The following is a 27005-nucleotide window of genomic DNA, read 5'->3' as shown; positions in this document are numbered from 1 at the left end:
CATTACAATTATCGATAGGAAATATGAAGAATGTATAGAAAGGAGATAAAGACAAAAAGTCATCCCTTCCATTTTCATCTAATTTCTTTTGTTATGCCGCTTGATGCGTCTTTTCGTTGAAAAATGGCGATTTGATTTTATTGTTCGTCTTTTCTATTTCTTCAGTAAGAATAACTTTGCCAAGAACATGTAAGATACATACATGGGTAATATTATATTGTCATGTATTCAAACATAATTTGATACATGTTTTCAATTTCCCTCTTTTGTTTCATTGATGCTACCGAAAAAAAAATAGCCTTGAATCCTGAAACCATGAAGCTGACCGTTGCTTTTCTCGTGGTCCTGGCGTCCTACATGGCCGTTGGTGGCCAGGCGTGTGGATGCTGTCCAGAGTACTGGACTGGGTTCCATGGCTCCTGCTATCGGCTCTTCTTAGTGAGGAAAAACTGGCAGGAAGCTGAGAACCACTGTGTCGAACTCGGTGGTCATTTGACGTCGGTGCTGAGCGAGGCGGAAAATACTTTCCTCTACAATTACTGGCGAAACACGGTTTCAACTCCTGCATGGGTAAGCCAAGTTTTTCTATAATAATATCATTCTATAATTGGCTGGGAAACCTCAGAGTATAAAGTTTTCCGTTTTTTTGAGAATGTATTGTCTCACTACAGGTAAAACTATGTAGGATATGCAGGATGTCATTGGAATAGATAATTTTATATGAATTATTATAAAATGGTCTTTAGAATCTTTTCAATCTGATTGGTCAATTATGATGCATTGATTTTTACTGATCCACACTGAGCGATGCGTAAGGGTAAAGTCCGAATGCATGTCTCAAGTCTTGTAAAGTGTTGTAGGTGTACCGAACGCATGATGGGGAAAATGGTTTTATTTCATGAATTATATCTTATGACACAATGATGATGCACAGGCCTATTCGTGGATCAGTGAGAATTGGATGCTCTCGTTTAACTTTGTTGTAAACTCGCGCATCCAATTCTTACCGATCCACTCTGTCCTGCCGCTGTATCATGTATACAGACGCGGATTAATCACAAGTCATTCCTATACATATGGGTCTTTATGCTTTGTGATTTGCTTCGTTACTTCATTCCCGTCTCGTGAAACGTGCAATACCAATATATCAAAGACGCCGTGTTCCAGTAGATTACCGCATGTATTTGATAATCATATTCTAGGTCTTATCAGGCGGAACAGGGGAACATACAGTGTTCCATCCTTTCAAGCCAAAGAGTTTGAAATTCTGATGAGATGAAAACGGTTAAAGTTTATTATACACTCAGCGAAAAGAGAAAGTAACCATTTTTTTTTCAAGTTTATATTTCTCATAGATATTTGGCTAGAAGCTTGAAGGGAAACTTTGCGCATGGGTGAACACCTTTGTATTTTTCTTCCAAGAAACAAAAGTAAAGGTTGCAAAAATGAACAAGTTGTCATTCATGCGTAAGTGCTCTTCCATGTTATAAGAACAAAAGGCAAATTTTACACAATAAAAAAGATGAATTAAGTTGCCCCCAAAAGATCTATCTGTATAATATTCCTTGAAGCTCAAAAGATCAATAAAGGTAAGAAATCATGGAGGAAAAGGAAGAATCTTCTGTCAAAAACAAATTCAAATGAAGTGAGAGAAGAAGCAATAATAACAGAAATAGCAGAAATTTGAAGTGATTTCTCAAATTTTGAAAATTGTAATATTTGGTTGGTGAATTTGTCTCATGAATGCTCAAATTACTAAATTAAAGAATGAAATAAAGATATTCTGTTTATTTAACCTTCTTCGTGTCCTTACCCTCTTTTTCATTTGATGTTTGAGTTGACAAAATTTCAATTTTTTCCCTTTTTTAGCTTCTCACTTTGATTTTGCTTGAGATCATGAAGAGATAAAGAGAACGAAAAATTATTCTTACCATTTCATTCATGTATCCTGTTGTGTTAAACTGTTTCTTTTGGTATCATTGTCATCTTGAAGGGCATTTGCAAATGAAAGACAGCATGTCACTTTTTGCAATTTTTACTTTTGTGCCTTTTAGAGGACAAAAAAGAATGTATTCATTTATGCGTAAAGTTCCATTTATATTGACCTAATAGGTTGATAGCCAATTAAATTACAATCTCCCCTGAGGGTGAAATTAGTGAGCTTTATACTGTCGATTGTAATTTGTTTCATACAGACGTTTCATTTATCAGTGGTCTTAAGTACATTTTTATATGATAGGATGTTTTGTGATATAACTGACCTGCACATTTATGCATTAAATGTGATAACTCAAACATTTTTTTTTTCTAAATCACTGCTCTCACAGGTAAACAGTACCTTTAGGAATTTCATTCGATTCCTCGGCGTTTGAAAAAGCTAACACTAGTACAGTCAAGAATTCTAGCATAAGCCCACCGTAGTACACTATAAGACTCACGACTATAGGCCTACTACTGACAGACTTTGGATCTGAAATAAATAAGCGTGTTTATTCTGAAGCTATACTGTGATTTATTTCGGGTACAAAGTCTGTCAGTCGTATAGTCGTGAGTCGTCCAAATGTGCGGTGGGCTTTAGAGTTACTCTGCGATTGAGTAGAACGCTAGAACAGGAAAGCAGCCATCCTGGCAAGTTTACGCAAGAATTCTGATTTCTTTCATGAGTAATGGGTAAAACAAACGCAGATGAAGTACAACTGATCGCTTGGATTTTTTTCTTCATATTTGTGTCTTTGTTCTGTTTTGTTGTTTTACAGTACAAAATTGAAATAAAATCAAAACCTGGAAAAGTACCCGGAAGAGGAGTAAAGTGATACAGAATGATAGGATCCTATATAATCAATGGGCCGAACGCATAAAAACTAGCAATTCCTTGTGCTAGCCTTTTACCTGAATCCGTACATGCATAACAATAAGCACACACACAGTTTACAGGGATCGAATGTTTGCATCCCCCACTCTTTTGCATGAAATATAAAGTGTGAGGGAAGTGGCATGCAAAAATATGAAGACTTTTTGTTCTTGTTTTTGTTTGTTTGTTTGTTTTTTGCTTGTCAGCCGACTTTCGGCGGAAAATCAGACCTTAAAAGTATTAAGACTTTTTTGTTGTTAATGTTTCTCTTGTCTTTTGATTTTCTTTCTTCTTGACTGACAGGCGATTTGACCCCCCACTTAAAAAAAAGTAGCGTCGCCCTCAATAATCCCTAAATAGGGGACGAGCAGAGAGAAGGCTATCACCACCCTTCCCATACGAGGGAACTTTTGCCTTTTTAAAGTTGAAATTGAGATATCTCGTATACGCATATTTGATGGAATATTTGGGAAATTATTGAAAAGGAAAGGGTTGATTAAAAGGGGATATTCCCCTTGTACATGAAGGAACTTTCGATTTTTCGAAACATAAGTGATAAGTCTTGTGCACTCAGAATTATTCAGATTTTGTTGTTGTTGTAAATCTGACAAGTGTATTAAGGCTAGGGAAAGGGGCACAGTGGGGGAGGGTTTGGGAGGGGGTATCCCCCTCCCAAGCACGAGAGGTGCACACTTTGAGTGAAATATTAAAAAGATTACAATCTTGCTTGAGGAAAGGTTGAAAGGGAGACCCGCTTCATATACATACATACAGTATAAACGCAATTTTTTTCCGGCTTCCAAATCCCCGGTTCAAATCTTGGGGGGGGGGGGGGGGGGACCGCTCCATCGCCCCCTCCCCCCCCCCCCCCCGCTACGCCATGGAAGTTATGGGGATGGGGGTAGCCCCCTCCCACACGACGGAGCTTTTGCATTTTTAGGATTGACGTATCACAATGACCTGATGTGCACTTTTGTTGAATATTCAGAAAATTATCAATCCCCAAAGTGTGCAGAGTCTAAATCAATGGATAGGAACCGAGCGGGTGGGGGGGGGGGGGAGGGAGGGGGGAGTAGATTAAAAGAGGATGAGGGAATTTTTAGATTTATTAGAATTGAAATAATACATGAACATCTGATACACACTTGATGAAACATTTGGAAATCTGTCAATCTAAATCTGTACTAAGTTAATAGAAAACGGGGGAGAGGTGGGAGGGGTATTGCCCTCCCACGCGAGAGAGATTTTGCATTTTCAGAATTGAAATTCAGCAATCTGGTGCACACTTTGGATAAGATACCTGGACAAAATACAAGAAAATTTTCCTCATTTCGGGAATTACTGGGGGACAAAAATATCACATGTTTGCCCCCCTAGTCCCCCAGGACCAACGTCCCTGCATACGAGTGGGCTTTTGCATTCTTAGAATACAAACACAAATGAACAGTTTTGATGGAATTCGGAAAGCTGTCAATACCCAAAGTATACTAAAGTTTTTAATGGGAACCCAAGCGAGGAAAGGGTTGAGGGAAAGAAGATATCCCCTCCCACCCGCGGTGAATCTTTTGTTTTTTTGTTTTTTTGTAACTGAAGTGACAGACAAACCTAAAAAGAAACAAGGAAAATGACCGAAAGAAGGAAGATGTGGGAGGGGGTATCCCCCTCCCACGCGAGAGAGATTTTTTTTTTTTTTTTTTTTTTGCATTTCTAGAATTGAAATTCTGTAATCTGGTGCACACTTTGGATAAAACATTTGGACAGTTTTCTATAAAAACGCAATTTTTTCCCCTAATTTCGGGAATCATTGCGGATCAAAATGATATTGTTAAAGTCTATGACCTGTCCTGCTGCAGCTAGCTTACAGTCAAATTCAACGTCCTATCAATCAGTAATCGACCACACAGCCCAATATAAACTGGGAGTAAACGAAGTTGCTATGCACCTTCTGTAGTAAACCTGTGTTATGTTCCTTTGTCCCATTGTTGTGTAGCTTAGCCTTTCGGTGTTTAACATTGCACTAGTCTTGTCATTCTATGTAGGGCAGTTGTGGCCCACTGCATGATTGTGCAAGGATTAGCACCCTTATAAGACCAAGGCAGATGCCTTGATGGAGGGTGATTGTACGAGCCTGTAGTTTGACTTCTTGGAGAGGGGAGTCTGAGCTTTGCCGTCTTGAGGAAAAGATCTGAATAAATGTTGTTGCAGCATCTGAAGTAACCCAATGTCTGAGTGACTATACTATTCCTGTGTCAATATTCTAAGAAAGCAACAACATGCTCGAGAAAATTGTGTATACAGCCATTATCCTGCAAGATAGAATGCTGTTCAGCACTGTTACCTCTGTGAAGGTGGGCGTACGAACGTCATGCAATATGCCAAAATTGATACAATCACATTTTTGCTTCCTCCATTTCTTTTTTCAAATTTCAGGGAGGGGGGGGGGGGGGGAGACTGTACAGGCCATCCCCCCTCCTCCAGTTCGGGGGGGGGGGGGGGATGCATACCCCCATCCCCCAGGGATTTACGCCCATGACACACACACACACACGTACTGGCTGATTTCCACCACTGATTATGTAGCCCGGATCTGCCAGGTCGCACGTGCAGAGAGGTCTCCTTGCTCTCCACAGATGTTAGACATCCTACCTTCTCATCACATTTTGAGTGCTAACCACTGGACATTCCCGTTGTTGAAACGAAAATGTTTCTTTCACTATTTAGGAGGAATTACTTGTAGATTTATACCACTTCTGCACAAGTTTGGTCTTTCTTTATAAGAATGTGAAAATTGCACTTCTATAAGGGAACGTCCGAGTTCATTATTTTTATAGATCTTTTAATATCGTAAGCAATTGCTAGCAAGAACAAGCAAAAGGTATGTTTTATGCATACGTTTCAAGCAAATGCTTGGTCTGTAAAGCATTTTTTTTTTCTTTTTGCTGATAGCAAGCAATAAGGCCCCTATTGCTTTTGTGCTTATACTTACAAAGCTTTTGCTGGCAAGCAATTGCTTGTTTTTAAACGGATTCAAGCAAAAGGCTAGCACAAGCATTTGCTAGTTTTTATGCATCTGGCCCCATTGTTATGTTTAGTAGTCCATGGCGGATAAGGCATTAATGAAAGCAAGAGATTTTTAAGCAGACATTTTTCCGACATGTTTGTTAAAATTATAAACCATATCCTACAAATTTCATTTGTAAAGGGAGAAAAATAGCAGAAATCTCACATCTCAACCTTCACCCCTCTGCTTTCTTTTACACCATTTCAGTTATTGTCGTTGGCCCCGTTTCAGGCCATCGTTGTCAAAACGGGATGGACTTAAGGTGAGACGAAATAGGCAAATGCGACCGGCCCTGATTGCCGTGGATGCCTTGTCAGATTTTTAAACTGTCCAAAAATTTGCCACTGCAGTCCCGGCGCTAGTGAGGAATTTTGAATGCTGTAATAAACGGGGTGAACGCAACAAAGCGGGGCGGCGCGTAATAGGTTGTAACAAGACGTGGAGGCTGTCCGTAGCGGGACGCGACTGAAAATATTGATAGTCTAGCCTGACCGGACGCCGTGAGAAAAGCGTCTGATAGCTAACTGTTCACCGGGGCGAGAACTAGAACAAACAAGACTAGAATGCGAGGGGGAGAAAAACAGCAAGATGTCTCATCCGTCCACGGCGCACTGCGTTTCGGGCAAATGAGGCTTCCGTGGCCGCTGAGAACATGGTGTAAATGCAGCTAAAAAAACAAAAAACAAAACAACACACAAATCTAATACGACGATTGTTGTTCAGTGTGATGCTGTGTGATGCTGATACGTTCTATAATGTCTGGACTATTAAGTCGATCTTCTTCTGTGTATATTATTATCGTACCCCATCAACTTAATCATGGCTAACCAACATGTTTTGATTGTATAACGCATACCCTAGGGCTTCTGGACTGGTTACAATGACCGAAGTACCGAGGGCGATTGGGTCTGGAGTGACCAGTCCAGTTCTACGACGCCGTATACCAACTGGCGCGCTGGTCAGCCGGACAGCTCCGGTGGGAACCAAGACTGCGGCAAAATATGGTACACAGGAAGCGTGTCGGATACAGCCAGAGACTGGGATGATGGCACTTGTACAGTGCTTGGAAACTACATCTGCAAGCTGACATTTTGATTTGTAGGACCCATGCAGTAACGTAACGCGTCGATTATTGCTTCAATTTTCGCGTTAGTGACATGCGTCGATTATTGCGTGGTTTTTTTTTTTTGCATTAGTATTTGCGCCGACTATGTCATCATCTATTTTCAGTTTCATACAATTCTACCTGGCCTGCTCACTATTATTTTCGTCTCGTAAATCATATCATATCATATCATATCATATCATATCATATCATATCATATCATATCATTTTGAAAATTCCATGCCCTAACGCGAAATCTGACTAATTTTCAGATCTTTAACCCTATTTCCGTATTCTATATATGTATATCAACCTGAATTTGTAAGGAAGTCCAGGGGAGTTCCAGGAACGACAACGCAATAATTTACCATCAAGTAATCAAGGAGGTTCGAGTGATTGAGTTACAGCAGTCGTATTCCCTTTGATCCCATGCTCCGTGCCGCCACTCAAAACGCTATAGTAGTAAGTGCCAAAGTATGTGGCAAACTGGATCTGCCCCACAGATAGGAAGACAGTATGGATTAAACGTTTAATTACACAATGAGCAACCACTCTCTGTCTTTATGATGGCAAACCAATCATACTTATAAAGATCGAGGGTTATATGATTTATAGTAGAAACACAGGAACGTGGAGTTTCATACCTTATTAAAACTCAGCTTTACACACGTGCACACAATTATTTTGGATGGGATTGAATCTTGTTTTACATGCTTTAACGTTGAGGCGAAGTTTCATTTCATTAGATATATAAACAAAAAAGTAAAACATATCCGATATGACGTCAGCATCAATTATGACTCTTCAGATTACTCAGAAAATATGGCGGCATCGAACGCTGAACTATATAAAAAGGGACAAACGCAACAGTGGAATTCTTCTGTGCATACGTCGGAATTTGACAGCCATATGAATGATTCAACAGAATTTATGTTTGCTCTTCTATAAAGAAAGAACACTTGATTTACGTCTTTCAGAAAGAAAGGGGAATAAGACTAGCATTTATGTCGGAAAAAAGTCAATTTAATGTGTGCTTTTCAAGAAAACCGAAGCTTCGTGTTATTCTCCTCATATTTTCTTTTTCTGTTATATGCTGTTGACTATAATGGCATCATCAAGTGTAGCATTGTGTACCATTCTTATTATCCAGCGATGACGGCACGGAAACTTTAAAAATCCCTAACTTTTGAATCTTTTGCTTCCTGTCGAAACATACGTTCTTCATATAATGTCTTTGGTATTTTTTGTTTATCCCGGCAGACGATGTTATACTCTTAGAACGCAGTTTAACAGACGTTATGATATATACCGGATTGCAGAACCTCCCTTGAGAAGATATCTAACTGGAATTGATTTCTAAGATGATGAAAATTGGTTGTTAATTAGATATAGGTACTTGCTTTTCTTGCAGGTAAAAAACAAACAAGAAATACAAAACAAAACTATTACCATGATTTGGAACAATTTTACGTTTTTTCTCAGATTTTGGATATGCATACTTTTAGAAATTTTGTTGGTATGTATAAGAAATAAAGTTTGATTTGAATTTCAATCCGCCTATTGATATCATCATGACAAGTTTGATGAGAAAAGAGTGGAAGAATATGCACATTCCATTTCATCTTGATGAGGACTTTCATTACAAAAGACAGTGAGAAATTGGAGTGCGTATGACTTGAATTGTATCTCACTCGACCATTTGTGTTTTACCAGTGACATGAAGTTAAAGACATTTCTTTCAGGTATATTTACGTTTACAATGAGAAATAAGAGGGAGCAGTATTAATAGGCGTGGCTTGATTTAGGAGGTATTCGAATGGCCAAGCTTTCGGTTTATTAGTGGACCTTCATCAGGGCTGCATTAACAGACAAGAGAAATGACTCCTTACACCATCACTCTGCCTAAAACAGTGCTTACGGGACGTAGAGGTACAATGTGTGTGGAATACACTGCGTCTGTACAAGGTACATGCCCTTCATCGGAACATATATATATATATATATATATATATATATATATATATGTACATATATATCAGCGGGGTCAGATCAGTTTTGCATTTTGTATTATTGAAATAACTATCAGATTTTGTTGAATATTTGGAAAATTGTCAACTGCCAAATATTCTATAGAGCGGTACTTATTATAAGGGGAGGGTCGGATGGGGTCAGGTATCCACCTCCCGTTCCAGGGAGCTTTGGCATTTTAAGAAATGAAATTCAACGATATGGAGCACACTTTTAGTAGCACATCCGGACATTTTTGTGTAAGAGATGTATGGTAAGTTTGTCATTTATTGAGGGAAGTTGAATTTTGAGGTGCAGACTTTGAATTGAATATTCAGAAAATTGTCAATCTAAAACATGTACCTGGTATATTTAAAGGGACCTAACAGAGGAGGGTAAAGGGTAAGGTCTATAAAGGGGGACGTAGGAAAGAGGGAGAGAGAGAAAAAAAATAGTGGCAATAACGTTAGTCTCACATTTCATTTTGAGAGATTCGATATTAATATGCAAAACTGATTCCAACAGAAGGCGCTCTCATTCGTTGTGCTTTCCACTTCAGATATAAAAGAATAACGACAGCAGCCGTGCCTCTTTCTGATTTTCACTGTTTTCTGTTTAGGTTAAGGTCAAATTCTAGTAGGGTCCCTTGTACTTTAATTATTGAACGACCCTGAAATTTGATGAGACTATAAATCTTAAGACAGCCTCGGTTAATAACCATAAAAACGAAAATATACTCACAGTTCTGTTCTGGTACAAGGTTGATAAACAACCACTCGAGGCAGAAAACAAGAATATTTCTCGGGGCCACATCAAACCCTGATGAGGACAAGAGAGTTGTGAATTCTGGATTCAGGTTTACCTGTACTTTGTCGCTTCCCGACGACACCGGTATCACTGACCCTTGTATAGTCTTCCCTGAGTTGTTTACCGTCTTTTGGTTATTCTGAGTATAAATAATAACCATGTTTTTTATAGTATTATTGTAATACAAGAGGAAATTGATAGCTCTGTGAAAAATCAACTGGTAAGGGATAGAAATAAAAAAAAATGAATTTGAGGAGATGAAGGACACATAGAGACACATCGACACAGAGGGAGAGAGAGAGAGAGAGAGAGAGAGAGAGAGAGAGGATGAAGTTGACGCTGGAGGGGTGTGGCATCCGTTGGCTAATTGGAAAAAGTTTGTATAAAGGAGATGAAAACTACCCGAGTGTTCATTCGTCACCGCTGGTTCTTCAGAAGATTGTCTCTAATCGCATCTGAACGACTGTCGTCACAGATTCTTTGTGAGTATCAATACTGCATCGCTATGATAGGAATAAGAATTAGTTCACGTTAACTGACGAGAGTAAATTATCCAGCACTTCAAGTGCTCAGATATCTTTTATTGAATCTGAATACACTAAAAACAGAAAAATGGTATCTTTTATAAAGTTCATCGCCATGATCTCAAGAAGAATTCAATGGGGAAAATTAACACTTGGAGATTTAGAGAAAGTTGCTAACTAGCTTAATCTAAAGCTGAACACAGGACTGACTATACGCCACCTTCTGGAAAAATGGTAGTTGCTACTTATTAATGACAGCATAGTTATACGTGAATTTATTCTACTCGCTTTTTGATGTCCCCGTCTAGTAACGTTGACATCGTCAACCGTCAATTAAACTGCTAAATTTCTCTACAGGCACAGGTGGAAAGACAGGCTCGCCAGAAATATGACGCTGTTATTGATACCAGTTTGTACCATGAGATATCACTTGATAAAGGACGATTTCCTATTAGGAAATACCATTATCCATGGTTATTGAATAATTCATATCTTTATCTTTAATCTTATTTCTGCATCAATATCATGTAATTTTCATTGTCATTGTTATGACGAGCACATTAATGATCATTACGATTTTTGATAGGAAATACGAAGATTGTACAGGCAATTGAAGGACAAGGCAAAGACAAAAAGTCCCCCCCCCCTCCATCATCAACTAATTGCTTTTGTCATGCCCTTTGAGGCGTCTTTTCGTTTAAAGATGGGGATTTGATTTTAAATTGTTCGTCTTTTCTGTTTCGTCTGTAAGAAGATTTTTGCCAAGAGCATGTACGATACATATATGGGCAATATTCTTCAGTCATGCCCTCAATCATAATTTGACATGTATTTCAATTTTCCCTCTTTTGTTTCATTGATGTCACAGAAAAAAAAAAGAGCAAATAAGCCTTGAATCCTGAAATCATGAAGCTGACAATTGCTTTTCTCGTGGTCCTGGCGTCCTACATGGCCGTCGGTGGCCAGGCGTTTGGGTGCTGTCCGGAGTACTGGACTGGGTTCCACGGCTCCTGCTATCGGCTCTTCTTAGTGAAGAAAAACTGGCAGGAAGCTGAGAACCACTGTGTCGAACTCGGTGGTCATTTGACGTCGGTGCTGAGCGAGGCAGAAAACACTTTCCTCTACAATTACTGGCGATATACGGTTCCAACTCCTGCATGGGTAAGCCAAGTAGGGTAGATGTAATACATTGTATCATACTATAATACTGGTAATTGGCTGGGAAAATCTAGAGTATAAAGTCTTCCGTTTTTATATGTGTAAAATCCCACGACGAGTAAAGCTATATAGGATAAGCTCAATGTCATTGGAATAAATGAGTCAAAACTGTCCTATTCAATCCTACCAATATGGGTCTTTATACTTTGTGATTTGCTTCCTTCTTTCATTTCCGTCTCATGCAATGTGCAATACCAATATATATCAAAGACGCTGTGTTCCAGCAGATTCATTCTGTATTTGATAATCATATTCTAGGTTTTTATAATGAGGGACAGGGGAACACAGTGTTTCATCCATTCCAGCCGAAGGGTTTGAAATGCTGATTGGGATGAAAGCGGTTTATAGGCCTAAAGCTTATTATAGAAAGCAGTTAAAATCCTGATGTTAGGTCAGTGTGTATTTTAACTGACAGTAGAAAGTGATTGCATACTAAGTTGTCTGAGGTCGAGTGGTCGAAGTACAGTCTGAGAACAAATACTGATTACCTTCAATTTGTCACAGAAATCTCTCCTGAGGGTGAAATTAGTGAGCTTTAAACTGTCGATTGTAATTTGCTTGATGGAGACGTTCCATTTATCAGTGGTTGTAAGTGTATGAGGCTTATATCATCATAAACTGATGAATTGACTCTTAAAGGCTTTGTTTACCATTTTTGCAGATGAAACAAAAACCCAGCTTTGGTGCTTCAAAACAGTTCTGTAATGTGAGTTAGGGATAGAAACAAGCAGTGTAAAAGTTACTTAGTATAATCAATGTTTAGTGTTGTAAAATTTACAAAATGTGAACAACAGTTATGATAATACTGTTTCTAGACTAAACCGTCTAGACATGGTTTAATGAGAAAAATAGTGATATCTCAGTATATTATTTTTATGCTTTACTAGAAATTTTTATTATATATGAATATGGTAAGATGTTTTGTGATATAACTGACCTGCCGATATGCATCAAATGAAATAACTGAAACTATTTTTTTCAAATCACTGCTCTCAAAGGTAAGCATTACCTTTAAGAATTTCATTCGATTCTTTGGCCTTTGATAAAGGTAACACTTAGACTTTCTGCTTGTACACTTAGGGACTCAAGTCACTCTGCGATTGAGTAGAACGCTATTATCGAACAGGAAAGCAGCCTCCCTGCAAGTTATAGGCAAGAATTCTGATTTCTTCCGTGAGTAATGGGTAAAAGGAACGGAGATGAAGTACATCGGATTTCTGGGATTTATGTTTTGTTTTCTTGTCATATTTGTGTCTTTGTTCTGTTTTATTGTTTAACAGTACAAAATCAAAATAGAATTAAAACCGGGAACGTACCCGGAAGAAGATACAGAATCAAAGGATCTAGTTAATCAATGGGCCAAATGCATAAGAACAAACAAAAGATATTACTTGCTGCCCGGAAGCATCGGGCTGATGCATAAAAGCTAGCAATTGCTTGTGCTAGTCTTTAACTTGAATCTGCATGCGTAAAAACAAACAATGGCTTGAGAACAAAAGCTTTCGCTTGCAAGTTTGCATGAAATTGTTTGCTGCCCGCAAGCAATTGCTTAGAGACCAAGCATTTGCCCAAAAACTTATGCATAAAACAGACCTTTTGCTTATTCTTGCTAGCAAAAGCTTACGAATATCCAAACTCTGTAAAACAAATTTGAGCTTTTGCTTATCAGGGACGTTCGCTTTTAAGAATCATTTCCATATTCATAAAAGAAGGACCAAACTTGTGCATGAGTGGCATAAATCTACAAGGAATTCCTCCTAAATAGTGTAAGAAACTTTTTCGTTTTTAACAACGAGAATGTCCAGTGGTTAGCACGCAAAATGTGATGAGAAATAGGTAGGGCAAATTACATTGGCCGAATGCATAAAACAAGCAGTTGCTTCAAGCAAAAGCACCATGCTCGTCGAGCAAAAGGTCTAGCTCAAGCACTTGCTTGAATTCATATAATGGGCCGGATGCATAAACGCTAGCAATTGCTTGTGCTAGCCTTTTACTTGAATCCATATGCATAAAAACAAGCAATTGCTTGCGAGCAGAAGCTTTTGCTAGCAAGTGCAAGCAATTGCTTAAAAACGTATGCATAGAACATACCTTTTGCTTGCTCTTGCTAGCAATTACTTATAATTTGCCAAGCTCTGTTAAATGAGCTTAAGCTTTTGCTTAACTGGGACGTCATTTTCATGAAAGAAAGACCACACTGCAGGAGTGGTATAAATCTACAAGAAATTACTCCTAAGTAGTGTAAAAAACTTGTTCGTTTCGACAACGGGAATGTCCAATGGTAAGCACGCAAAATGTGATGAAAAACAAGTAGGATGTCTGACTTCGGTGGAGAGCAAGGAAACGTCTCTCCACATGCGATCTGGCAGATCCGGGCTACTATAAGCAGTGATGGGAATCAGCCAGTGCGTATGTATTTATAAATGCATGTGTGCGTCTGTGTGTGCATTTATAAGTGTCAATTCATAGCTTTTCTGCTATGTCAGGAAATGACTTGGCACACACACGCCCTTTCAAATACATGCTGTCACACTAGCCTTGTTCTTGTATTCGCACAGGCGTGACGTCCGTTTTGTTGAAAACACAAGCAACTGCTTGTGCGGGACAAGCAAAAGGTATAAAAGCGTATGCATATGGATTCAAGCAATTGCTTGAGTTCGACCTTTTGCTAGAAGAGCTTGTGCTTTTGCTTGAAGCAATTACTTACAAGCAATTGCTTGTTTTATGCATTCGGCCCACTGCATCCCTTTTGCTTGAAGAAAAGCAAATGCTTGGTCTCTAAAGGCCGTGTCACACTGTTCCGGGCAAGCTACGCGGGCTTGTGGCAAGGAGATAGTTTCAAGCACGTAGAAGATTTTGAGCGGGCGAACACGAATGTTTGCAATTTTCATTCATGATTTGCCATACCGTCTCTGGGGAAGTTTTGCGGCTTGACTTGCGGGGAAACAAATTTACTCCCCGGAGCTCTCCGCAGTTGGTCCGCACCTAACAGTATCTAGCGCGTATCTCGCCTGTAGTTGCCCGGAGGTGCTCACGCAAGTCCGATTTAACCGCAACCAAGTTTTGAGCATGGCCAAAACCTTTTCCGGGTGAGTCGCGGGAATGCCCGGACAGGTCCACGCAGAACGCCAGTAGGAGGGCCCTTAGCGGCAGCACTTCCCAGGCAACTCCAACGCACATACTTCGCAGTCCCGTATGCAGCCAAGATAATGAAATTCTGTGGGATTTCAGCCATTCCATCAGAGGAATTCCTTCACTGAGTTGTCAGCCCCCACGCGACTGTTACAAAGGTCACACAGTATACTCGCAAATATAATTTAAGTAGAACGCGGGCAGCAAGCAATTGCTTGTGCTTGCTAGCAAAAGCTTTTTACTTGCAAGCAATTGTTTGTTTTTATGCATACGGATTCGAGTAGAAGGCTAGCACAAGCAATTGCTAGCGTTTATGCATCCGGCCCATTACAGTAGCCAGATCTGCCAGGTCGCACGTGGAGAGACAGGAGGCCTCCTTGCGCTCCACCGAAGTCAGACATCTTACCTGTTTTTCATCATTTCATTGGTTTTTTTTATGAATATGAAAATGATACTTAAAAGGGAACGTTCCAGTTAAGAAAAAGCTTAAGCTCAGTTTACAGAGCTTGGAAAATCGTAAGCAGTTGCTAGCAAGAACAAGCAAAAGGTCTGTTTTATGCAAACGTTTTTAAGCAACTGCTTGGTCTCTAAGCAATTGCTTGCGGACAGCATGCAAGCAATTGCTTGTGCTTCCTGGCAAAAGCTTTTGCTCTCAAGCAATTGCTTGTTTTTATGGATACGGATTCAAGTAAAAGGCTAGCACAATCATTTGCTAGCTTTTATGCATCCGGCCCATTTTTGGAGAGCAAGGAGACCTCTCCCCACGTGCGACCTAGCAGATCCGGGCTACTACAAGCAATGATGGGAATTAGCCAGTACGTGTGTGGGTGAAGATGTGTGTGCGTCTGTGTGTGTGCATTTATTATGAGTGTCATTTCACAGCTCTTTTGCAATGTCAGGAAATGTTTTCGCTCACCCACACCCTTTCAAATGCATGCTGTCACACCCGCCTTTTGTTCTTGTGTTTGCACAGGCATGACGTCCCTTTTGTTTAAAACGCAAGCAATGGCTTGTGCGGGACAAGCAAAAGGTGTAAGCATATTAAGCAAAAGGTTATGCATATTGATTTAAGCTAGACCTTTTTCTAGACGAGCTTGTGCTTGTGCTTGAAGCAATTGCTTATAAGCAATTGCTAGTTTTATGCATTCGGCCCATCGTCTGGATTATTAATTCGATCTTCTTCTATTTGTCTATCATCGTAACTCACAACTAATCATGGGTAACCAACAGGTTTTGCTTGTATAACACCTACACTAGGGCTTCTGGACTGGTTACAATGACCGAAGTACTGAGGGCGATTGGGTCTGGAGTGACCAGTCCAGTTCTACGACGCCGTACACCAACTGGCGCGCTGGTCAGCCGAACAGCTACGGTGGGAACCAAGACTGCGGCAAAATCTGGTACACAGGAAGCGTGTCGGATACAGCCAGAGACTGGGATGATGGCACATGCACAAGACTTGGAGACTACATCTGCAAGCTGACCTTTTGATTTGTAGGACCCATGCAGCGACGTAATGAGTCTATTATTGCTTCCGTTTTTGCGTTAGTGATATGCGTCGATTATTGCGTCATTTTTGTGTGTTTGTTTTTTTTTGCATTAGTATTTGCGCCGACTATTTCATCTATTTTTAGTTTCACACAATTCTACTTGGCCTATTCTCTATCATTTTCGTCTCGTAAATCATAATCATATTATAATAAATTATCATATCACATCATATCATATCTTATATCATATCATATCATTTTGAAAAGTCCATATACCCCCACTCGAAATCTGACGTATCTTCCGTATTGACGAATCCATCTGACTATTTCCGTATTATTTGTACGCTTAACCTAAATTTGTAAGGAAGTCCAGGGGAGTTCCAGGAACAACAACGCAATAATTTACCACCATTGAATTCCGATTTAGATAATCAAGGAGGTTCGAGTGACTGAGTTACAGCAGTCCTATTCCCTCTGATCCCATGCTCCATGCCCACACTCAAAACACTATAGTAGTATGTGCCAAAGTATATGTCAAACTGGATCTGCCCCACAGATAGGAAGACAGTATTGATTAAAAGTTAACCTAACAACCAAGTTAGGATCGTTTTATCAGCTCAGTCAAGTCCTTATTTCTTCAAACATCAAACAATTATGTTTTCATATTTTTTTAAGAAAGAAAAATAATCTGTTAAACACAAGTCCTCCTCAGATGTTTCTCTTATTGTTTCGTATATACCATTGTGTCTTTTTTCTCCTTCTTCTGCCTTCTTACCGGTATACTTACGTATAAATTTGTTTGCATCATATTCAATCCAGGTTGTATTTTATCTTTACTGTTACATCATGGAGTCCAGTTTGCTTGCGTCCACGATAGCACGTGCTGTAGTTTCTGTTTTCCCCTTTTTTCTTCTTCCCCTTCCCAATTTGATTTCATGTCAGTTGACATCGGTTCATTTTATTTTATTTTATATCGGTCTTTGGCAGTCATTTTAAGCTGTCTTGTGTATTTTCTGAGGGTCCCATATCGTACAAGCTTTGCTTCTTAGTGGGACCCTCCATTTCCATCCCAAATCCTTAGTTAACGTTTACTATATGCATTTGCTAAAAATACAATTGTGTTTTCTTCATCTGTTTCTCAAGTTCATATGTATACTTAATATCCTCTGCATATACATTATATATGATTTCTCCGTTTGTTTGATGGAAATGAAAATAATTTTGAATCTTGAATCTTGTTTAATTAAACAATGAACAGCCACTCTCTGTCTTTATGAAGGCAAACCAATCATACTTGTAAAGATCGAGAGGTAGATGATAACCTATTGTAAAAACACAGGAACGTTTACTTTCATACCGTAAAACTCAGATTTACACTCTTGCACATATTTTGGATGGGATTGAATCTTGTTTTACATGCTTTAACGTTGAAGTGAAATTTAATTTCATTAAATATATAAAAAAAGTAAAACATCCCATACGACGTCAGTGTCAATTATGAATCTTCAAATTACTCAGAAAGATGGCGGCATCGAACGCTGAACGATATAAAAAGGGACAAATGCAACTGTGAAATTCTGTTGTGCATACGTAGAAATTTGACAGCTATAATTATGAATGATTCAACAGAATTTATGTTCGTTCTTCTAGCATAACGGAAGAACACTTGATTTACCTCTTTCAGAAGGAAAGGGGAATAATACTTGCATTTATGTCAGTAAAAAGTCAATGGAGTGTGTACTTTTCATTGAAACCGAAACTTCGTGTTATTCTCCTCATATTTTTTGTTTGTTATATGCTGTTGTCTATAATGGCATCATCAAGTGTAGCATTGTGTAGCATTCTTCTTATCCGGTGATGACGGCACGGAAACTTTAAAAATTCATAACTTTTTAATCTTTTGCTTCCTCTATACCGTCGAAGTAAACGTTCTTCATATAATGTCTTTGGTATTTTTTGTTTATGATGACAGACGATGTTATACTCTAGAACGCAGTTTAACAGACGTTATGATATATACCGCATTGCAGAAACTCCCTTGAGAAGATATCTAACTGGAATTGATTTCTAAGATTGTGGAAATTGGCGATTGTTAAGTAGATAGGGTAAGGTACTTGCTTTTCTGGCAGGCAAAAAAAGAAAAGAAAAAGAAAGAGAATTGATACCATGATTTGGACAATATGTTTTTTCCTAGATCTTGGAAATGCATACTTTTTGTAATAGTGTTGGTATGTATAAGAAATAAAGTTTGATTTGAATCTCAATCCGCCTATTTATATGATCATGGAAAGTTTGATGAGAAAAGAGTGGAAGAATATGCATATTTTTCTAAAATCTTGATGGGGACTTGCATCACAAAAGAGAGAAGGAGAAATTTGAGTGCGTATGAATTGGCTTGTATCTCACTCGGCCATTTCTGTTTTACCAATAACATGAAGTCAAAGATATTTCTTTCAGGTATAATATCATATATAATTTATATATTACATATATATATATATATATATATATATATATATATATATATATAGTGAGAACTTTGAGCAAAGAAAATGGGTTTTCATCGGGATTCGAACCCGAGACTACCGACTGAGCTATTGAAAGCCCTAGATCGGTGTTCGTCCCAAACCCTTAATTCTCTTTGCTCGTATGGTCAGAAGCTATAGTGTGTGTATGTGTGCCACACACACACACACATTAACCTGACATAAACCCAAAGGATGTAAATCAACTTTGGAATAAATGCGAGGGATCGCCGAAGCGATGCAACTTTTTGTAATATATTTTGAAACAAAGGGAAAACTGACCACAAACAAATATTAATAGTGAGCTACTATTTATAATAAGTAGTGAGCTTCTGACCATACGAGCAAAGAGAATTAAGGGTTTGGGACGAACACCGATCTAGGGCTTTAGCTCAGTCGGTAGAGCACCGGTCTAGTAATCCGAAGGTCTCGGGTTCGAATCCCGATGAAAACCCATTTTCTTTGCTCAAAGTTCTCACTATCTATTATTATTTGTTTCTGATCAGTTTTCCCTTTCTTGTTTCTATATATATATATATATATATATATATATATATATATATATATACAGTATATATATATATATATATTCATACGTTTATTATGAGAAATAAGAGGGAGCAGTACGCCTGGCTTGATTTTAGGAGGTATTCTAATGCCAAGCTTTCGGTTAATTAGTGGACCTTCATCAGGGCTGCATTAACAGACAAGAGAAATGACTCCTTACACCATCACTCTGCCTAAAACAGTGCTTACGGGACGTAGAGGTACAATGTGTGTGGAATACACTTCGTCTGTACAAGGTACATGCCCTTCATCGATATTATAACTATATATATATATATATATATATATATATATATATATATATATATACTGGCATCAAAAGACTTAACCACAACATGGCGGGCGGTGCAAGAACAGTAAATCTATTGTTGTAAACCCCCACTTGAGTGTCTACCTCAGCAATATACAGTCAGAAATGGAGGACAATGCCAAATCATATAACTCATCGCGACACATTGATAATCTCACAAAGGATGAACGGGAAGCACTGAAGGCACTGAAGTCAAAGAAGGATATTATCATCAAACCAGCTGATAAAGGCTCGGCGGTTGTCATAATGTCCACAAATGACTACATTGCAGAAGGAGACAGACAATTATCAAACAGTACCACATACAAAAAACTCCCTGCGGATCCCACCCCACAACACTTACAGAAAGTGAAAGATGCAGTCCAGTCTTTAGATGTAGACTCTGACACAAAAAGGTATCTGGTACCAAAAAACCCAGTATGCCCAAGCTTGTATTTCCTCCCAAAGATTCACAAGCAAAACAACCCAGGGCGCCCTATCGTATCTGGCTGCTCCTGCCCTACTGTAGAAATTTCAAGGTTCCTAGATTTTCACCTCAGACCACTCGCACAACGACTGCCATCCTATCTAAAAGACACAACCCACTTCCTGAACCACATCCTCGACATCAACACACATCACACCCCACTCTCTTCAAGAACACTCCTCGTCACTGCAGACGTCACATCGCTGTACACAAACATACCCCACCAAGAAGGCATGCAAGCATGCAAAGAAGCACTCAACACCAGAACAAATACACACCCACCGACAGACCAACTCCTCCGCCTCCTCCATCTCGTACTCACACTCAACAACTTCTCATTTAATGGTGAACATTACCTACAGATCCAAGGGACCGCTATGGGAACCCCGGTTGCCCCCACATACGCCAACATCTTTATGGGCAAAGTAGAACATGCCATACTATCGTTGACAAATCCTCCTCTCCTCAAAACTTCATGGCGACGCTACATTGGTGACATCTTCTTCCTATGGAACGGCTCCCCCCGCTCCCTCGCATCACTCCAAGAGAAAATGAACAACATACACCCAACCATCAAATTCACGTTTGACTCCTCACCCGAACAAACACACTTTCTCGACGTCACAATCAAACACGCGGACTCACAACTTCACACAGAACTTTACACCAAACCCACTGACACCCACACATACCTCCTCCCCACATCCTGTCACCCAGCACACTCTTTCAAGGGTATTGTCTACAGCCAAGCCCTACGCGTCACACGGATATGCTCAAACACAGAGTCACTGGAACACCACCTACAACAACTCGCACAACATTTCATCCAACGAGGCTACAACAAACAAATGGTCCACAACCAGATAACACGGGCAAGACACACACCACGTGATGAACTTCTCTCCTACAGAAAGGGAGGCGACACACATAAACAGGACATATTCTTTCCAATCACATACTCGCCTGCCACTGCCAAACTACCTCACATCACACACAAACACCACCAGACTCTACAACAATCTGACAACACCCGGGAATTATTCCCCAAACCCCCTACCATCTCCTTCCGCCGTGGACGCACAATAAGAGACCTCTTAGTTCGGGCCAAAGACCCCTCCCCCAGCACGCCATCACACAAACCTAACGGATTCTACCGTTGCAACTCACGAAAATGTAACCTTCACCAACACATCGTAGAAACTACAACATTCCAAAGCACAACCACAGGTAGACAATTCAAGATCTCCTCACACATCAACTGCAAATCCACATGCGTCATATACCTCCTAACATGCTCACTCTGTCATAAACAGTACGTCGGGAAAACAGAAACAACACTGTACACAAGAATCAACAACACACTATCAGAAATACGTAACTACCACAACCCACATCACAAAACACTCCCATACACCAAACATTTCAACCTACCCTCACACTCATTATCCAACCTACAACTTACAGCCATCGAAGCTATCGAGAGCAAATCACACACGACAACATTACGCCGAGAATCCTTTTGGATTGACAAGTTAAAAACCCTCCACCCAAACGGAATTAACATAGAACCTTAATGTTTTTTATTACTGATTGTCAGATATGTATGAGTAATTGTAGAAATAAATGTAAGTATGTATGTATGTTTGTATATATATTTTGTTTTTGAATCATGGGAAAGTATTGAATAGATGTATGAGGGTGTATTATATAGAGATAGATGAGAGGAGATTAATTGAATGTTAGTGTATAAAAATATGTTATTTTTTAGATTATTATGATATTTGTCAGATTAATTGAATGTTAGTATGTGATAAATATGTTATCGTTTGAGAAGGTTAGAATAATTTTTAGTCAGATAGAATTAGTGATTGATGTAAGTGTAGGTAGATATATAATAGGTAATGTAATAATGGTATATGTATTTTGGGAAAGTTGAACTGTAGTTAAAGTAACGTGGTTGTAAGTATGTAAGTATTTGGATAAATAGATTCATGTGTATAAATTATATTATGTATGCGGATATGTATGTTTGTATGTATTACAAGAGGTGTATTAATATGTAGAAATTGTAATGGTAATTTGGAAGTTTTTTTGTATTGTTGGATGGTGAAAATTCTTGAGTATTGGTAGTTTTTGATTGATTATTGAGAACGAGCCTTAGTACAGGAACGCCCCCCCCCCCCCCCCATATACACAAATACATATAAGATACACCCGACCACAATCTTCACACAGACAACACTACAAGACCACACTCAGCACCAACACAGTAAGTTTTGTTTTTGCGATTGTATTTAGTAATAGTATGCTGATTTGTTTTTTGTTATAAAATGCGCTGAATTGAGGTATGTTTTATGTTGAGTATATTTTGAAATGTATAGTATATGAGGCTAGTTGAGTTTAGTATGATTTTATACCTAGGTTGATTTTATTTATACGTTGTTGTCATTGACTGTATAGATCCTGAAGAAGGGCTTTTCGCCCGAAAGCTCGATGATTAAAGGGGTGCTACCCAACACCAGCCACGTCTATTAATGTGCAAGATTTGATGTCAATATATATATATATATATATATATATATATATATATATATATATATATATATATATATTCATACATTATATGTGTATATACATACAAGCATACAGTGTCTCGGGGAATATTTTATGATTTTAATAACTTTCTGATGCACAGATTTTGTTGCATATTTGGAAAACTTACACTCCCAAATAGTCCATAGAGCGGGATAAGGGGAGGGTCGGACGGGGTGGGGTATCACACCTCCCATTCGAGGGAGCTTTTGCATTTTTAGAATTGAAATTCAACAATCTGGAGCACACTTTTAGTGGAAGATCCGGAAATTTTCGTATAAGAGATATGTAGTAAGTTTATAATTTATTGAGGGAACTTTATAGAATTTGTTGGTGTAGACTTTGAATTAGACATTCAGAAAATTGTCATTCTAAAATGGGTGCCAAGTATATTTAAGAGGACCTAACGGAGGAGAGTAAGGGGCTTGTTAGGGTATATAAAGGGGAACCCAGGAAAGAGGGAGAGAGAGAAAGAGCGGTAGCGGCAATAACGTCGGTCACACTTTCATTTTGAGAGGTTTGCTACGCAAAACTTATTTCAACAGAGTGCGTCCTTCTACGTTCTGCCTACCAGTTCAGATAGTCTAGCGGATATAGGGCACATATAGGGTGAATCATGCACATTATGGTAAAAGCACCATATTTGGTACACATGTACATGATGCCAATACAAGTCATTTCTGATATGGAAGCCACTCTGATTCTGCCTGTGGCGGCCGTGGCGGCCATTTTTCAAAATGGCCGCTATGTGATATAGCAATGCTGTGTATTTTGGAAACTATAAGTCCGATTGTCGTTATTCTTGTACCAAAGTATAGGTTTTGAGGGTCAAGGATTCCAATAAAATAATTTTTGAGTGGATAAAACCATGGCAACCTACTTCTTGGCGGCCATTTTGAAAAAATATGGCCACCATGCTAGATATAACATCTCCTTAAAACGTATGGACAAAGGGTCATGACTATGATACCAACTTATATGTTTTTGGCGTCAAGGACTCCGATAAATTCAACTGTAAGTGAGAATGAATAGTTTCATCCTACGTTTTGGCGGCCATTTTAATAAATATGGCTGCCATACAACGGATAATGAATATTGTATATCTTCGAACTCAATGAATATATAATCACGATTCAAGTGTAAAAGTATAGATTTGGGGTGAAGGTTTTCAATATAATGATGTTTTAGCAAAGTGAATAGGTTCATCACATCCTTTGTTTTGGTGGCCATTATATTTTAATAAATATGGCCTCCCTCCAGTTAAACATGGCTGCCGCTGTACATTCTATTCATATATCTTTAAAACCAATGGATGCATCTTCATGATTCTGGTACAAAAATATGTTTTTGAGGTTCAATTATTTAAATGGATACATCTTTTCGTGTATACAACCATCACATCCTATGTTTTGGCTGCCATTTTAAAATATGGCCACCGCAATATATACTATACTGTACGTCTTTGAAACTAATTGGGGTCAATGATTCAAAACAAGCATTTGTTGATGAATAGAACTAACATATTTCGTTTTCATGTCCATTTTGATAAATATGCCTGCCGCACTACATAGAGTATGCACACACAGTGTGGCCTAGAATTAACGGAAACGCGAGTTTTCGCAAATATTTGCACATTTGCATTACTTTGATGCCAAAATGAATGACATAGAGTTGTGAGAAGAATGACACCAAAATCATCCGATTTGGTTGAGCAGTTTTCATTCTACAGATTTTTTTTGTAAAGACGGGTCGAGCGTAAATTTCTTAGCTCAATTCAACAAATTTCAGCATTGAACAAAAGCCACTTGGGAGACTAACAAAGAATTGAGGCCGCACATCACAATGTGGAATGCTTGAATAGGATTATTGTCGAAGATTGACCTTCAATTGTTGGGTAGTCTCCGTTGCTGAGCTTTGATAAAATAAAGTAAGAAATTAATGATTAACAAAAACATGTCTAGAAAGAAAAGTACTCAACCAAATTGGACAATTTCGTGTTGGTTTTGGAAAAATATTCGTTTCCATTTTCTGAGGGGCCACCCTCTATGTATTATAAATACACCCTCAGTTGCCATTATGTATTGTCCCATTGACAAGAATCGTTCACCTATTATTGGTAAATGAACCTCCTATGTCGTTGCGGCGTTTAGTTCTTTATTGTTCATTGATTGTTGTTGATTGACCATACCTCTATCACATTCACTATTCAAGTAGGTGTTGAACATCACATAAGTACAATTGTTGCATACGTGGAATACTAAAGATAATTATGTTGAATATCAAAGGTAGAATAAAATGGTGAGAATGGAATAGAAGACTTTCCCCCCAATTTTGGATGCATAGACAGGAGAGTACAATAAGTGTACTGGCATAGTTTCCAGCCACAAAGACATGATTATTGCAGCCTTATAAGACCTACTGATTTCTACAGTTTGTTTTAAGTTCTTGTTCATTATTTCATAGTATGACCTTGTCAAAACTGTTACACAAAATTATAAGGAATCATATGAAGGAATCGAATTAGCTCTGACCAGGGAGGTGAGACACCTCCCTGCTCTGACAATCCAAAACAATTATTGTTCCTGATCATCCATTGCTGAGCGGTGATGAACGTGAATGCATATATAGATGCAGGTGCGCTTTAGAGAATGTCTTCAGTATTTCTACTGGTGCCGGTAAGTAAGATCGATTTACTGAATATTTTATTCTGCAGTTTTATCTTCCAATAATTATGAACCTAAACATTTGTATTTCTTTGAGGTTTTCCTTAAATTCATAAATTAGCATAATTTTTCATGTAGTTTATATTTTGCTAGTAGACTCATGTGGAGCTGCAAATGACAATTAGATGTAAACCTATAAAGATGTATTGTATAATACCTATCATATTTGCCGGAGAGATGATGAACTACAACACCTAACTGCCTTAAGCCCCAGTCACATAATGCTCTGCGTCCGGCGTTACGTCCAAAAAAGTCATTTTTTCCGCGGACCCCCGCGGATCCTTTGCCGTCACCAGAAATTTGTACAAAACATGCGGGCAAAAAATGCGGGCGATACGGACAGATACGACCAGATGCGAATACTTGCGTCCACTTGCGGATATTCTTACGAATTGGCACATAATAGTTCTGAACACTTGCGGAGAGTTGCGCATTTTTTCGAATAGTTACGGATAGTTACAGATTGTTATGAATAATTATGGACAATTTGGTTTTCTCTTACGATCCCTGCTAAGTCAGTGTATTATGACAGCAAGGTTATCACATTTAGGACTGTCTTACATTGTACACTGGGGAAAACTGAAATTGAATTACGTACAAGTTGTGAAAAAATCGTAATCCTTTAATTTACTTTACAATAATAAAAGATATATGAAATTTTGAACTTGAAGTTTGAATTTTGTTTGTGCAACTCAAATATGAATAAACGTCATAAATGTAAAGAATGTATGTGACCGTGCATCACAAAACGAACAAAAAATCGCACACACTGATTTTGTGTGGGGACTGAAAATAGGTGAAATGGGTCAACCGAGCCGATCTTGACTTGGCTACCCTGGGTAAATAAGGCCTTATCATTATTATTATTATTATTATTATTATTATTATTGTTATTATTATCATCATTATTATCATTATCATTATTGTTATTAATTTCAGTTTAATCTGATAATCCCCTCATTGTTGTTACTCCGGTGGTTTCCATCCTGTTTTTTGTCCCATTCATCGCACAACCAGCACGGCTTGATAAAGATTAAGCGCTTGAATAGACACTGTACTTCAGAGCCTCTTTTCTCAGTTTACACTTTTTCTGAGTGTGTGCATTCTTTCCAATATTTAGATAGGTTAGGAGAGTCCATTTGATTTGAGTAATTCATCATTTTAAAGCTTAAAGTCTGCTCTTTCAGAACATGCTCCGACTAAAATTTCATGTGTGGCGACTTTTTGTGTGTTTTGTGGTGCAGGGTCACATATAACATCACTATACCACAAATAAAATACAATATAGATCAAAAAGTTAAACATTAGAGTAAGAAAATATTACTTGCAGTCATGGAATAGACAAACTGTGGTTACGCTGTCGTTGTTCAGCGATATTCATGACTTACTGGGTTATGTTAAGGAGATATTTATGATAAAGCAATGCTTATTAAATTTACAGAAAAAAAGACATCAAAACCTTTAAACACCCCTCCCACACCCAAGTACCACATCAAGTCATCTCTTGAAGTAATGTATTTTCTGTTTGAATTTCTTGTATGCATGTCATTTTGTAATGCGCAGTAGAGTATATTATTATAGTAGCTGCGCAATATAGATGTCCTTTATTATTATTATTAGTAGTAGT

The 27005-nt window shown here is 38.5% G+C and overlaps 3 protein-coding genes across 3 annotated transcripts; all 3 read left to right on the top strand.

Annotated features, from left to right (window-relative positions):
- Positions 1-315: 315 nt before the first annotated feature.
- LOC139721719 (echinoidin-like) lies at positions 316-7007 on the top strand. The gene is made up of 2 exons (XM_071633044.1): positions 316-570; positions 6774-7007. Exons 1-2 carry the CDS (start codon positions 316-318, stop codon positions 7005-7007), a joined length of 489 nt encoding a protein of 162 aa, XP_071489145.1.
- A 4254-nt stretch (positions 7008-11261) lies between these two features.
- Positions 11262-16196, top strand: LOC139721718 (echinoidin-like). The gene is made up of 2 exons (XM_071633043.1): positions 11262-11516; positions 15963-16196. The coding sequence occupies exons 1-2, from the start codon at positions 11262-11264 to the stop codon at positions 16194-16196; spliced, it is 489 nt and encodes a 162-aa protein (XP_071489144.1).
- Positions 16197-19702: 3506 nt separating this feature from the next.
- Positions 19703-21637, top strand: LOC139721717 (uncharacterized). Its single transcript, XM_071633042.1, has one exon. It carries the CDS (start codon positions 19703-19705, stop codon positions 21635-21637), a length of 1935 nt encoding a protein of 644 aa, XP_071489143.1.
- The last annotated feature ends 5368 nt before the right edge of the window (positions 21638-27005 follow it).

The sequence above is a fragment of the Diadema antillarum genome, unplaced genomic scaffold (genome assembly GCF_040938485.1).
Source record: "Diadema antillarum isolate AM-2024a unplaced genomic scaffold, OU_Dant_1.0 scf00000148, whole genome shotgun sequence".
Classification (NCBI taxonomy): domain Eukaryota; kingdom Metazoa; phylum Echinodermata; class Echinoidea; order Diadematoida; family Diadematidae; genus Diadema; species Diadema antillarum.
This window is presented reverse-complemented; position numbering and strand designations above follow the sequence as displayed.

What these genes read in the sequence shown, in the direction of transcription:
- LOC139721718 (XM_071633043.1), top strand. Translation starts at nt 11,262, where the DNA reads ATGAAGCTGACAATTGCTTTTCTCGTGGTCCTGGCGTCCTACATGGCC. An exon ending in CGGTTCCAACTCCTGCATGG is followed by an intron (nt 11,517 to 15,962) that starts GTAAGCCAAGTA and finishes CACCTACACTAG; the next exon opens with GGCTTCTGGACTGGTTACAA.
- LOC139721717 (XM_071633042.1), top strand. Translation starts at nt 19,703, where the DNA reads ATGGAGGACAATGCCAAATCATATAACTCATCGCGACACATTGATAAT.
- LOC139721719 (XM_071633044.1), top strand. Translation starts at nt 316, where the DNA reads ATGAAGCTGACCGTTGCTTTTCTCGTGGTCCTGGCGTCCTACATGGCC. An exon ending in CGGTTTCAACTCCTGCATGG is followed by an intron (nt 571 to 6,773) that starts GTAAGCCAAGTT and finishes CGCATACCCTAG; the next exon opens with GGCTTCTGGACTGGTTACAA.